We start from the raw sequence: 12957 nt of genomic DNA, 5'->3' as shown, positions 1-12957 counted from the left end.
CCTGACAATTGAGACCTCTAAATCGTGGCATAAGCTAAATGGGGTAAAACGGATGAAATCTTGCTAAATGGAATAATTAGTGTAAAAAATGTTAAAATAGGGGGTAAAACCCCGAATCCACTCTTAAAGTTTAGACTAGCAAAAAACTTGATCTCCCTAAGAAGTACTCCATTAGCCGGTAGATCATGTTCATTGGAGTTCAGAGCTTGGACCGGCATGATGGAGTCAGTCTCCACCTCAACTTTTGCAATTCCCCAATCCTGCGCAGCTTGAAGGCTTTTGAGACACGCTGTTGCTTCGTCAGTGAGAGGATCAAGCACTGCATTCATGTACCCAGCAGCAGATCCCACTGGTTCCCCTTGATCATCTCGGATGACAAATCCCCATCCTCCGTGCCCATTCTCATGGTTCATACCTCCATCCACATTAATCTTGAGAGCTCCATCGCTGGGAGGTTGCCATTTTTCAGTACTGTTCTTTCGCTGATTGACCCTCCCAAAAAACAGTTTGAAATCCTCAGCATTAGATCTCACCCTTTTAACAACCGAAGTAGCATTTCTCCTTGGTTCCCCAGCGTTGCATTTGTTCCTAGTATCCCACCATACCCAGAGCACCGTGATACATACGACCTTCTCCTGATCCGGCAAGGACAGTACGCGTGCAAAATCATTTGCTTTGCGTCACGACAGAGCAGCAAGCTTCCTCGGACATTGTCCATCTGCAGTTCACGCCATTCGGGTTTATCTGATTTGCATTTCAGGAACAGGCGTGCCCCATCCCATCTTCATTCTGTCTACAGCACATAATTGATAAACTGATCAGATAACAATTTGTTTAATGCTTTGTAGTCAAAGGTTCAGACTCTTTAACCATATTCGTGGAAGAGAAGCGTCTCGCGGAAGGAGAAAGGTTGAGCGGTCAACAGCAATGGAAAAGGATAAGGTTGAGCGGTCACGCGGCGCACAAGTAGCTTAGCAGCGAGGGCTGCGCGAGCGATCGAGCGGTGCGACCGGCCCAGCGTTTCACCGGCGCGCCAACGTAAAACGTTTCCCAAAGTCAAAACCCAGGATTCCTCGCGTCGGCGTGTGTGTATATATATCTCAGCCCAGACACAGGCCGTACGTGCACCCCATTATAAGAACTAGAGAGCCAACCCACCGTATCAGCTAAAGCCTCACGAGGCTTCTTCCCCTCCGTTGGCTATCTTCTTTCGCCATGGCCACCCCAACGACGACGACGCCGGCGAAGATGCGGGCCGTGCTTTACGACGCCTGCGGCGGAGGCGCCCCCAGCCTCAAGGTAATTAACAGTTACCGGACCCGCAGCTCTGTACGTGATCTTTTTATTCGGGATAGCTGGGGAAGAGGGCCGAAGCTTGTGAGTTTGCTCTGTATTCTATTCTGGTCGGCGATCGAGGTTGGTGCTAATGATGATATGGCTGATTCACTGGAGACCTCCTAATTCACTGCCTATTTGATTAGTTAGCAAGTATTACAGTCTATGTTAGTTGTTTCCTGGGCCTCTCCCTTGGTGGAGATTTTTTTTCGAAACCAAGGCAAAAGATTTACCCTCATATATTAATTAAGGGAGAATAGAGTTTGAATTACACCTCGTAACTGGAAAAAGAAATGTTACTCTCCCGGTATGATGTTGCCAAATTTCTTCGCCCGGCGGTTACCGAAAAGATGGCTTCATTCTTGATGTTGTTGAGCAAAATTGTTGGAGGCATACTCGTTTGTCGAAAGACCCAGGCTTTCCGTTCGTTACAAATGGTCCATCCCATTAGCATGGTGAGGAAGGCCATGGCTTTCCGGTTGTGGGTGCTCTTGCTTGATCTATTTACCCACCATTCCTTTATGGAGTCCTCGGGGTGCCATGTAGTTGTGTCAAGATCTTCTAAATGTAGCCACTCATTGACCAAATTTCATTGGCGCTGGGTGAATCGACATTTGACGAAAAGGTGAAGCCCAAATTCTCGTTCTCTTTTGCATAGGGGGCAGAGATGACAATTTGGCCATCCACGACGGGCCAACCTATCGGCTATCTAAATTCGATCTTGTATGGCGAACCAAGCGAAGAATTTCACCTTCCGTGGTGCCCAGGCCTTCCAGACCATGTGATCCATAGGAGAATGGACCATGCACTAGAAATTGCGCGGAGTAAGTCGTCGTTGCCGAGTATTGACCATCTGTGGCGTGCTTCCAAATAATCTCATCCTCTGCGTGCTCCTCAAGCGGGAAATCCGAGATTAGAAGCCAAAGTTCAAATTGACGAATGTGTGCCATAGAGAAGTTGGCAGTCATCTTGATTTTGTTGATCCAGGCTCCTTGAGAGTGTCTCTCACCTTCCTGTTTTTTTTTTTGTGGAAGCCTCATGGATGAGAGGAGCAATATCAATAGACTTCCTGCCATGCACCCAAGGCACCTCCTAAAAAGGGGTCTTGGCCCCGTTCCCAACAGTGGTAGTAGTGGAGGCATAAAAGAAATCACGGGCCTCTTTATCGCAAGGGTTACCCATGTCATGGGCAACTCACATCTTGGACGGCTCCATCCATTCAAACCATAACTAACGTAGATGGATGACGCGCGTGAATTTAACCATGTTGAGCACGCCGAGGTCTCCACGGTCGTATGGGCGGCATATTAGCAATCAGAAGAAGAACAATGCCATGTTAGTATTGAAAATTGCACTGTATTCTTATAATATGTAACAGAGCGGAAGAGCAGCGCTTTGTCAAAGATTAATCGTGCGGACAGAAAGATTGATCTGAACACCAAAATGTTGACTTTGAAAGGTCGACGGTACAAGTCTAGCTTGTTGGTTTACGCTAATAGAGACATGCCTATATCTAAATACAGGCTTCTATTATTTTAGTATACGTTGGTTCCATTTTGCAATCATGCTTGTTGGCTTACTTGTTAGCTCGCGCGCGTTTCAATCGGTCGGTCTCGAGTTCGAATCCTGGCACGGCCGTGTTGTTTTTCGTTATTTTCGGCACATGAGGGACATTTGCGTGATTAAGTATAAAGCAAGGGGGTTTCCCGCAAAAGAACATGCCACATGGGCCCTGCCAGACAGGCCCCACCGGCCAGTTCCATCTTTAATAAGCGTTTATATGCAGTTTAGATTGATTTGTAGCCGCGCGCCTCAGGCTTGATACTGATTTGCAAAAATTTACGGAAAGTGGTACCAATCAACTAGCACTGTTCCAATTATGATACTTGTATGTAATTTAACTCAGATATATTCTCTCTTTCTCTTTTATACTCTTAGGACTAGTTAAGATGTTACAGTGAAATTAGTTAAATAGGTTGCCCATACCTGGTGTTGGGTGCTCGGAAAAAGCACTGAATAATAGTCCTTCAGTCCAAAATAATAAATAGGTTGCGCATACCTGGTGTTGGGTGCTCGGAAAAAGCACTGAATAACAGTCCTTCCGTCCAAAATAAGTGTCTTAAATTTAGTACAATTTTGTACTAACAAAGTTGAGAAATTTATTTTGACACCTGTTAGTACAACGTATCTCTTTCTTTTGTATACTCTTAAGACCTGTTAGTATAAAGTTGCACTAAACTTAAGACATTTATTTTGAGACGCAGGGAGCCGTAATTTTTGTATTGTGAACATGACTCAGCACTCTCAGCACTCCTGGATCCCCAAAATATTCCGTGAGTGCTGATTTGTGAGTCAGTCAGAAACTTATTATTTAAAAGTTGGCACATGCTTGTGTTAGATGCTTCGAAAAGCCTTGCAGACAGTTCTTATGGCCTCAACTTCCGACTCCTGAGTCGGCACCTCTAAATCCTAATATTGAGATGAGCAAGTCAGTTGTGTGAGCACTGATTGTGAGAATTGGTTGACAGGGGATTCTTTTCACAAGAACCCTATTCTAGCGTAGAGAGATTTGCCTGGCAGCTTGACGCTTTTTCCGCTTAACAAACAAGTCAAAGGAATTTGCTTTTTCAAAAGAAAGAAAAACAGTAAACATCAAGATTTCCTTCTTTCATGAAGATAAACCAGTAAAACCTGTTGGAAATATGAGCAATTTACCAAATAATTTTGCTAACGGAAATACTAGATAAAGCATGACTAATATATCAAATATAAAGCAAGTCATGCAATCTGACAGAGAAAAGATAAACAACGTCTGCATATATGAACTTGAACTAAACACATCTAGAACAGACACTAGATGAAGTTGCTTATACGACATAGAACCTAACATATGTAGGGCAGAAATTAGAGCCAAGAACTGTAGCAGGACTCCTAACGGAAAGAACAAGAACACGTACGGGACAGCAACAACAGAAGCACTGGACTTGGGGTCGACATCCTCTCCAGCCATGTCGTCGATGAGGTTGTCGACGTCGGGGAAGAAGTCGTCGTCGGGGAAGTAGTCGTCGGAGTCCGTGATGAAGAAGTCAGTAGTCGCGCGGAGCGCTCCTCAAAAACCTTATCACCCTTCTCCCGTACAGGACTCAAAGTGGTGCGGTTTCGGAGGCCTACTGTCCCGACTCGCGGTGCACGCCGCAAGCCGGGATGAGGAAGACTACAACAGCTCAGAGAATGGAACCGGTGGCGAGAGGAAGAAGTTCTGGTGCGTCTCTCTGAGAGGAGCGACCTCCCTTTTATAGGCGCAAGAGAAGGAGGCGAGAGGCTGCGCTGGGAGCTGAAGAGAACGAGGGAGATGAAACGAACAGGCAGCAGCCGAAGGGTGCAGCGTTCGTATTCAATATCCACTACAGCAAAAACTTTCCAGCTCCCGAGTGACCTTTCGTATACCCGTAGTGCGTGGCAAAAATTTAGACATCGGCTCGGCTCATTCCCACAACCCGCGGTGCGTCGTGACGAGGCGTGGTGTGGCGAGGCGGGCGACGGAGGAGCGCGCGTGGATGTCCCTCTTGTTCTCATGCTCATACATGTGGGGAAAGAACCTCCCTTATAAAGAGGTCCAACTCCCTCTAAACTAGCAATATGAGACTAAACTTTAGTAGTGTCCCTTTCCTTGCACGAATGGGCTAAGTGGGCCTCTAGGATTTATTAGGAATTTCTGAAATTGTTATTGGGCTGACCCATAAATAGATAAAATTCCAGCAATCCCCCACCAGATTCTAAGGCACATAGAATTTGCCTTTAGTTCCAAAATACTGTTTTATATACCGGTACTGCAGTGGAGACTGTTAAGTTGAACTTCCACCTAGAACTCTATGCTACACTAGTAAGTAACTTGAACAGTGGACTGGGCCTTGAACTGCAAGTTTTCTGCGAATCTAGCTTCACATAAAGCCTTGACCGATACGTGGCTACCGTCCCCGCGGGTGGAGCTTATGCGTCATACTCCGAGACCTTTCATGAGTTTACTAGAGAGAACCCTACTCTCATAGATTGTGACGTTTAACAATCAGACTCATATAGGTGTGTTCTTCAAAAGATGTTCTGCAGGACAACATCTCTGCTTAAATGGGCCACTTAGAACACATTAAGATACACATCAACCTGCCATGCAGTTTTAGGAGAGTATTGCATCTTCATGGAGTGGTATTGTTAATAGTAAGGATACTCTCCTCTCAGTTGATCAACAGCTTGTCTTCCACATCTAATTCACGGGATCTTCGATCACAAAGAATAGGTTATCACTGTGAACAACTCATATTGTGGGTCTCATACCCATCTCCCTCGATGCATTATCTATCACATTACGTGATAGACCCTTAGTAAAAGGATCTGCCAGATTTTTAGACGTTTGGATATAATCCAATGCAATAACTCCGGAGTTTCTCATTTTCCTGACAGACTTTAACCTTCTCTGAACGTGTCTTGATGACTTCATGTTATCCTTTGAGCTGCTCACTTTCGTGATCACAGTTTGACTGTCGCAGTTCATAAGGATACCCGGTACAGGTTTCTCAACAACCGGCAAGTCATTCAAGAGCCGGCGAAGCCAATCTGCTTCGACCGTAGCTGTATCTAGTGCTGTGAGTTCTGCTTCCATTGTTGACCTCGTTAAGATGGTCTGCTTACAAGACTTCTAAGAAACAGCACCACCTCCATGAGTGAATACATAACCGCTCGTGGCCTTTATCTCATCAACATCTGAGATCCAGTTTAAGTTACTATACCCTTCAAGCACCTTTGGGTGCCCAGTGTAGTGAATTCCATAATTCGTAGTGCCTTTCAAATAACGTAAAACTCTCTCTAGAGCTTTCCAATGCACATCTCTTGGTTTTGAGACAAACCGACTCAGTTTGCTAACAGCAAAAGAGATGTCAGGTCTTGTAGCATTGGCTAAGTACATAAGCGAGCCAATAATCTGAGAATATTTCAATTGATCTCTAGCAATTCTTCGATTCTTTCGAAGTAACACACTCGCATCATATGGTGTTGGAGAGGGCTTGCAGTCACTATAGCCAAAGCGACTGAAGATCTTTTCCACATAGTGAGATTAAAGCAATGTAATCCCACCATCATCGTCTCTCAACAACTTGATGTTCAGAATGACATCAGCCACTCCTAAACCCTTCATCTCAAAACAACGAGATAGGAAATCCTTGACCTCCTTAATAACATTCAGATTTGTTCCGAAAATCAGTATGTCATCAACATACAAGCAAAGAATAACTCCTTCGCCCCCACCATGGCGATAGTACACACATTTATCAGCTTCGTTTACAACGAAGCCTGCAGCGGTTAAAGTTCTTTCAAACTTCTCATGCCATTGCTTGGGTGCTTGCTTAAGTCCATACAAAGACTTCAGCAACTTGCACACTTTCCCTTCCTGACCATCTAATACAAACCCATCTGGTTGTTCCATGTAAATTTCCTCATCCAACTCTCCATTTAGGAAAGCAGTCTTAACATCCATTTGATGGTCGAGAAGACCATGTGAGGCAGCTAGTGAAAGTAGAACTCGAATAGTGGTCAGTCGAGCCACATGTGAGTAAGTATCAAAGAAGTCTTCACCTTCCTTTTGGGTATAACCCTTAGCCACGAGACGTGCCTTGTACTTTTCGATAGTACCATCAGGCCTAAGCTTCTTCTTGAATACCCATTTGCACCCTATAGGTTTGCACCCATAAGGACGATCAGTTATCTCCCAAGTTTCATTCGCCAAGATGGAATCCATCTCACTACGGAACTGCTTCCTTCCAGTAGTCAGCATCTTCAGATGCATAGGCCTCTGAAATAGAACTGGGAGTGTCATCTATGAGATACACAAGAAAATCATCATCAAAGGACTTTGCAGTCCTCTGTCTCTTGCTCCTAGTAGGAACTTCATTGTTCTCCTCCACAGAACTTTCAAAGTGTTCCATCGAAATGGCAGGTTCGGTAATTGTAACTGGTTCCTGATTCGATGAACTAGGCATCTCCTGATTAGACAAGGTAGCCATATCCTTCATGGGAAAGATATCTTCAAAGAAAGTCGCATCATTCGACTCCATGATCGTACCGACATGCATGTCAGGTACCTCAGATTTTATAACCAAGAATCTATAACCAATGCTATGAAAAGCATATCCCAGGAAAACACAATTCACAGTCTTTGGTCCAAGCTTCCGCTTCTTTGGAATTGGAACATTGACTTTCGCCAAACAACCCCATGTTCGCAGATAAGAGAGTTTTAACCTTTTCTTCTCCCATTCCTCGAATGGAGTTATCTCTTTGTTCTTTGTGGGGACTCGGTTTAGGACATGACATGCTGTCAATATCGCCTCCCCCACCATGCATTGGAGGGACCCGATGTGTCTAACATGGCGTTAACCAAATCAGTTAGAGTACGGTTCTTTCTTTCGGCCACCCCATTTGACTGAGGTGAGTAGGGAGGCGTCCTCTCATGGATTATACCATGTTCCGCACAAAAATCATCAAATTCATTGGAAAAATACTCTCCACCACGGTCGGACCTAAGCCTCTTGATTTTCGATCAAGTTGGTTTTCCACTTCAGCTTTATAGATCTTGAAAAAGTTCAAAGCCTCATCCTTAGATTTCAGAAGATACACACGGCAGTATCTAGTGGAGTCGTCAATTAACGTCATGAAATATTTCTTTCCACCTTTTGTCAAAACACCATTCATTTCACATAGATCTGAATGTATGAGCTCTAGTGGTGCAAGATTTCTCGTTTCCGTAGTCGCGTGAGACTTACGGGGTTGCTTAGCTTGCACACAAACTTGACACTTAGATCCCTTGACAGTGGTGAAACTAGGGATTAAGTTCAACTTCGCTAGTCGCGACATGCAACCAAAATTAACATGACAAAGACGTGAATGCCACACATTTGATTCACTATTGTTGCAAACATGATTAACAACTTTATTGCAAACGTCTGATAAAGATAAACGAAACAGGCCTCCTGACTCATAGCCTTTACCAACAAAGGTTCCATACTTGGATATTACAAATTTATTCGACTCAAAGACAAGTTTTTAGCCATCTCTACACAGAAGAGATCCGCTAACAAGATTTTTATTGACGGAGGGGACATAATGCACGTTCTTCAGCCGCACGATCTTGCCCGAAGTAAACTTCAGATCGACCGTGCCAACACCACGAACAGAAGCACTTGAACCGTTGCCCATCAGCACGGTTGAAGTCCCTGCGGTCTGATAAGACGAAAACATGGAAATATCACCGCATACATGCACATTAGCACCCGTGTCAATCAACCAATCAGGAGAATGACATACTGAAAGAATAGTGGGAAATATACCATACCCAGCATCCTTCATGTCAGTGTCTCCAATGACAACATTAGCGGTCTTGCCGCCTTTCCCAGGATGACGCTTGTCATAGCGATTAGGGCAACTAGGAGCCCAATGATCAGGATCCCCACACACATGACAGACACCTTTCTTCTTGTCATTCTTCTTCTTGAAGTTCGTGTGTTGCACAGCCTTGTTCTTCCCATCAAACTTTACTTTACCATCAAACTTGCCCTTGTTCTTGAACTTGTGGGGCTGGAAGTTCTTCTTCTGTACCAGATTGGCACTAGATCCTCCCTCAATACCTCGAGCACGTGTGTCCTTTGCTCTCGCCTTTTCTTCCACATCAAGAGTGCCAATGAGATCCGGGACGGAAAACTCTTGTCTCTTATGCTTCAGTAAGGTAGCAAAGTTCCTCCACGAAGGAGGAAGCTTAGTGATGATACCTCCGGCAACAAACTTGTCCGGTAGCATACAACTGAAGTGCTCAAGTTCTCTAGCAAATGACTGTATCTCATGAGCTTGCTCAACCACGGAGCGCTCTTCAGTCATCCTGTAATCATAGAATTGCTCCATGATGTACAGCTCAGTGCCAGCATCCGAGACCCCAAACTTGGCCTCGAGTGCATCCCACATATCTTTTCCATTATCAATTGACGCATAAGCATCAACTATGTTCTCACCAAGAACACTCAAGAGAGCAGCCTTAAACAGAGTATCCATTTTCTGAAAAGCTTGTGCCTGTTGAGCATCAAGTTCTCCTTCAGGTTTGCCAAGAGTGGCGTCATTGCAACTCATGGTTTGAAACCATAAGACTGCTCTCACGCGCCACCTCTTATAGTGGATACCCTCAAACATAGGAGGTCTCATGGAAGCAGCAAAACCACTTGGTGTAAATTGCCTATAATAAGGTTTTTGGATTGTTGGAAATATGAACAATTTACCAAATAATTTTGCTAACGAAAATACTAGATAAAGCATGACTAATATAGCAAATATAAAGCAAGTCATGCAATCTGACAGAGAGAAGGTAAACAACGTCTGCATATATGAACTTGAGCTAAACACATCTAGAACAGACACTAGATGAAGTTGCTTATACAACATAGAACCTAACATATGTAGGGTTGAAACTAGAGCCAAGAACTGTAGCAGGACTCCTAACGGAAAGAACATCCTCAGTAGTCGCGCGGAAACGAACATGCAGCAGCCGAAGGGTGCATGGCTCATTCCCTGCAACCCGAGGCGAGGCGGCGGAGGAGGAGCGCGCGTGGATGTCCCTCTTGTTCTCATGCTCATACATGTGAGGAAAGAACCTCCCTTATAAAGAGGTCCAACTCCCTCTAAACTAGCAATGTGGGACTAAACTTTAGTATTGTCCCTTGCCTTGCACGAATGGGCTAAGTGGGCCTCTAGGATTTATTAGGAATTTCTGAAATTGTTATTGGGCTGGCCCATAAATAGATAAAATTCCAGCAAAACCTATAACCATGTGATTATGAAATCTCTCTAATGCAGCATGTAGAAGTCCCCGTCCCTTCAGCAAAGAAGAATGAGGTCCTGTTGAAACTACAAGCTGCAACCGTCAATCCACTTGACTGGAAGATACAGAGAGGGGACTTGCGGCCTCTGCTGCCTCGTAGACTGCATTTTATTCCAGGTAACTATCCTCAGTCATAGTGTCACTGTGTGGATGCTAGCCATTTTCGATCAATTATGAATTTTGTTTGGAGGTTTCCTATGTAGACAGCAAAATAGCACCAAGGGTAGTTATGAGAACTTTATTTGATGATGTCTGTCTTTCAGTTTTATCAACTGTCCAATATTTTCATTTCCTGTTGTGTCTTGGGCCCCGTTTGGAACACGGGAAAACCATAGGAACATTGTTCACATTGGAAACTTTCCTGTCGTTTGGAACGCAGGAACCGTCATAGGAAAAGCGAAGGACAGGAATCGATTTCCTTAGCTTCTATAGGAATTTCACAGGATTCCGAACATCCAGTCCAGCCTCATTTTTTCCGTCTCGTCGCATAAGACCGAGGTACTGCAGCTACAACAGCCGCTCGAGCAAAAGCTAGCATAGAGAGAAAAGAAGGAACCGTGCATGGAGAAGATGAGGTTGGGATAAGAAAGAACTTGTGGTGGAGAAAGGGTGATTGCAGGATGTTCTTTGGCTACACGAACATGGTAGTTGTAGGCAAGATTTTCTGACAGGTCGAGCTTAAGGCTGTGTTTGACTGTGGTATTAGGATTCCTGTGATGTCCCAGTTCCCGCATTCCAAACGGCATGCTTACAGTTTTTCCTATGTTTTCAATTCTTCTCTTTTGCATGTGTTTTCCTTTTCTATTCCTGTATTTTTTTTCTATCCAGCGTTTCAAGCGGGGCCTTACTATGTTATTTGGTCTATCTAGAGTGTCTCTTACCTTTTCGTTGTGATAAAGATAACATATGTGCGTGCGCGCGCATGTTACTCGATTCATCGGACAACGTCGTGTAACTACTGTCGACCTATTCGTGCTGTTCCGGGGGAAACCCTAGGATCTGGTGTTCCAGATCGGATGATGATGGCACTGCGGTGTTGTTTCTCTCTTGGGAGCATCGTTTGTGGAGCAGCGCTGGAAGTCAGAGGCAGGAGATGGAGCGGCTTCGCCTTGCACAGAGCTTCGGTGGAGATGTCAAGTCATGCCTGACCGACAGGTGCTACACTTGGTCATGCCTGGTCGGCAGGTGCTACGCACGACAGATCCTCCAAAGACTTCAAGTTGTGTCGGCTGGTGATACTTGGCAGCATGGCGCTGAGATGTATCAGTGGCGACCACGGCGTGTTTAGCTATTTGCGCGCAGGGAGGAGGTGCCGTTGGGCGCCGTGGTGGCGTCGACGATAGATGGATCGAGCAAGATTGATGTATCAGCACAGTTCTGAAAATGGAGCGGTGGCAGTTGGCGGCGGCGGCGGCCTCTAAGAGCACGCCGGACCAGTGTGTGCCCCAGACCCGACAAGTGGCTAGGTTGGGGTCTCAGATTTTAGATGTTAGGCTTCGCTGATGTCTGTTTGGTATTAGGCCCAGGCTATCTGCGCCCCTTCATCAACTGGATAGATGTAGCGACAGTTTGTTGCTTAGACGGCGGCTTTAGTCTTACTGTTGTATTGATTTTGTAAGGTCTTGTAAGAATAATTAATAAAGTGGCCGTTTGCATCGCTCAGATGAAGAGGCCGGGGTCATCCTCCTTTTCTAAAAAAATTCATCGAACAACGTGCTAATAGTTGCATCTCTACTGCTCCTTTTCCTGCAGTGACTGATGTCGCAGGAGTAGTTGTTGATGTTGGTCCTGGAGTGAATGGTCTCACAGCGGGCGATCAAGTTGTTGCCAAGTTGAACTCTCTTGTAAGTGAACTTCACTCATGACAACATTTTTCCATGTTTTTCATCTTCATACTTAGAAAGAAGATGGTTTAAGAACAACCCTCTTCATTTTTTTCAAAAATATTGCCGTAAGCTCACTAATGTGACAATGTATTCGCTGTTACAGAATGGAGGTGGACTTGCAGAGTACGCGGTAGCATCCGCAAACCTGACTGTCAAAAGGCCAGCTCAGGTTTCTGCAGCTGAGGGTGCCGGCCTTCCCATTGCTGCAGGCACTGCGCTCGAGGCGCTGAGGTCCATTGGTGCCAAGTTTGACGGCACCGGCAAGCCTCTGAACGTGTTGATCACCGCTGCCTCCGGTGGCGTGGGCCTGTACGCGGTGCAGCTTGCAAAGCTGGCGAACCTTCATGTTACCGCCACCTGCGGCGCCCGCAACATGGATCTTGTGAAGAGCTTGGGCGCGGACGAGGTGATGGACTACAGGACCCCAGAGGGAGCGACCCTGCGGAGCCCCTCCGGCCGGAAGTACGATGGCGTGGTTCACTGCGCCGTCGGTGTCAGCTGGTCGTCTTTCCGGCCGTTGCTGAGTGACGCCGGGAGAGTGATAGACATCACCCCGAACTTCTCAGCCATCCTCACATATGTGCTGCACAGGGTGACATTCTCCAAGAAGCGCCTCGTGCCCCAGCTGCTCCTGTCGCTCAACAAGGCGGACCTGGAGTTCTTGGTCGGGTTGCTCGAGGAAGACAAGCTGAAGACGGTGATCGACTCGAGGTTCCCGTTGAGCGACGCAGGCAAGGCGTGGCAGAGCAGTATCGATGGCCATGCCACTGGCAAGATTGTCGTGGAGATGGAGAGCTGATCGTCGTCAATGCTATTATTACCAACACA

The 12957-nt window shown here is 45.8% G+C and overlaps 1 protein-coding gene across 1 annotated transcript; it reads left to right on the top strand.

The window, feature by feature from the left end:
- The first annotated feature begins 1215 nt into the window (after positions 1-1215).
- On the top strand, positions 1216-12928 carry LOC123170118 (chloroplast envelope quinone oxidoreductase homolog). Its single transcript, XM_044587958.1, has 4 exons — positions 1216-1299; positions 10219-10360; positions 11996-12087; positions 12233-12928. Exons 1-4 carry the CDS (start codon positions 1216-1218, stop codon positions 12926-12928), a joined length of 1014 nt encoding a protein of 337 aa, XP_044443893.1.
- Positions 12929-12957: the final 29 nt, after the last annotated feature.

The sequence above is a fragment of the Triticum aestivum genome, chromosome 7D, assembly GCF_018294505.1.
Source record: "Triticum aestivum cultivar Chinese Spring chromosome 7D, IWGSC CS RefSeq v2.1, whole genome shotgun sequence".
NCBI classification, from domain to species: domain Eukaryota; kingdom Viridiplantae; phylum Streptophyta; class Magnoliopsida; order Poales; family Poaceae; genus Triticum; species Triticum aestivum.
This window is presented reverse-complemented; position numbering and strand designations above follow the sequence as displayed.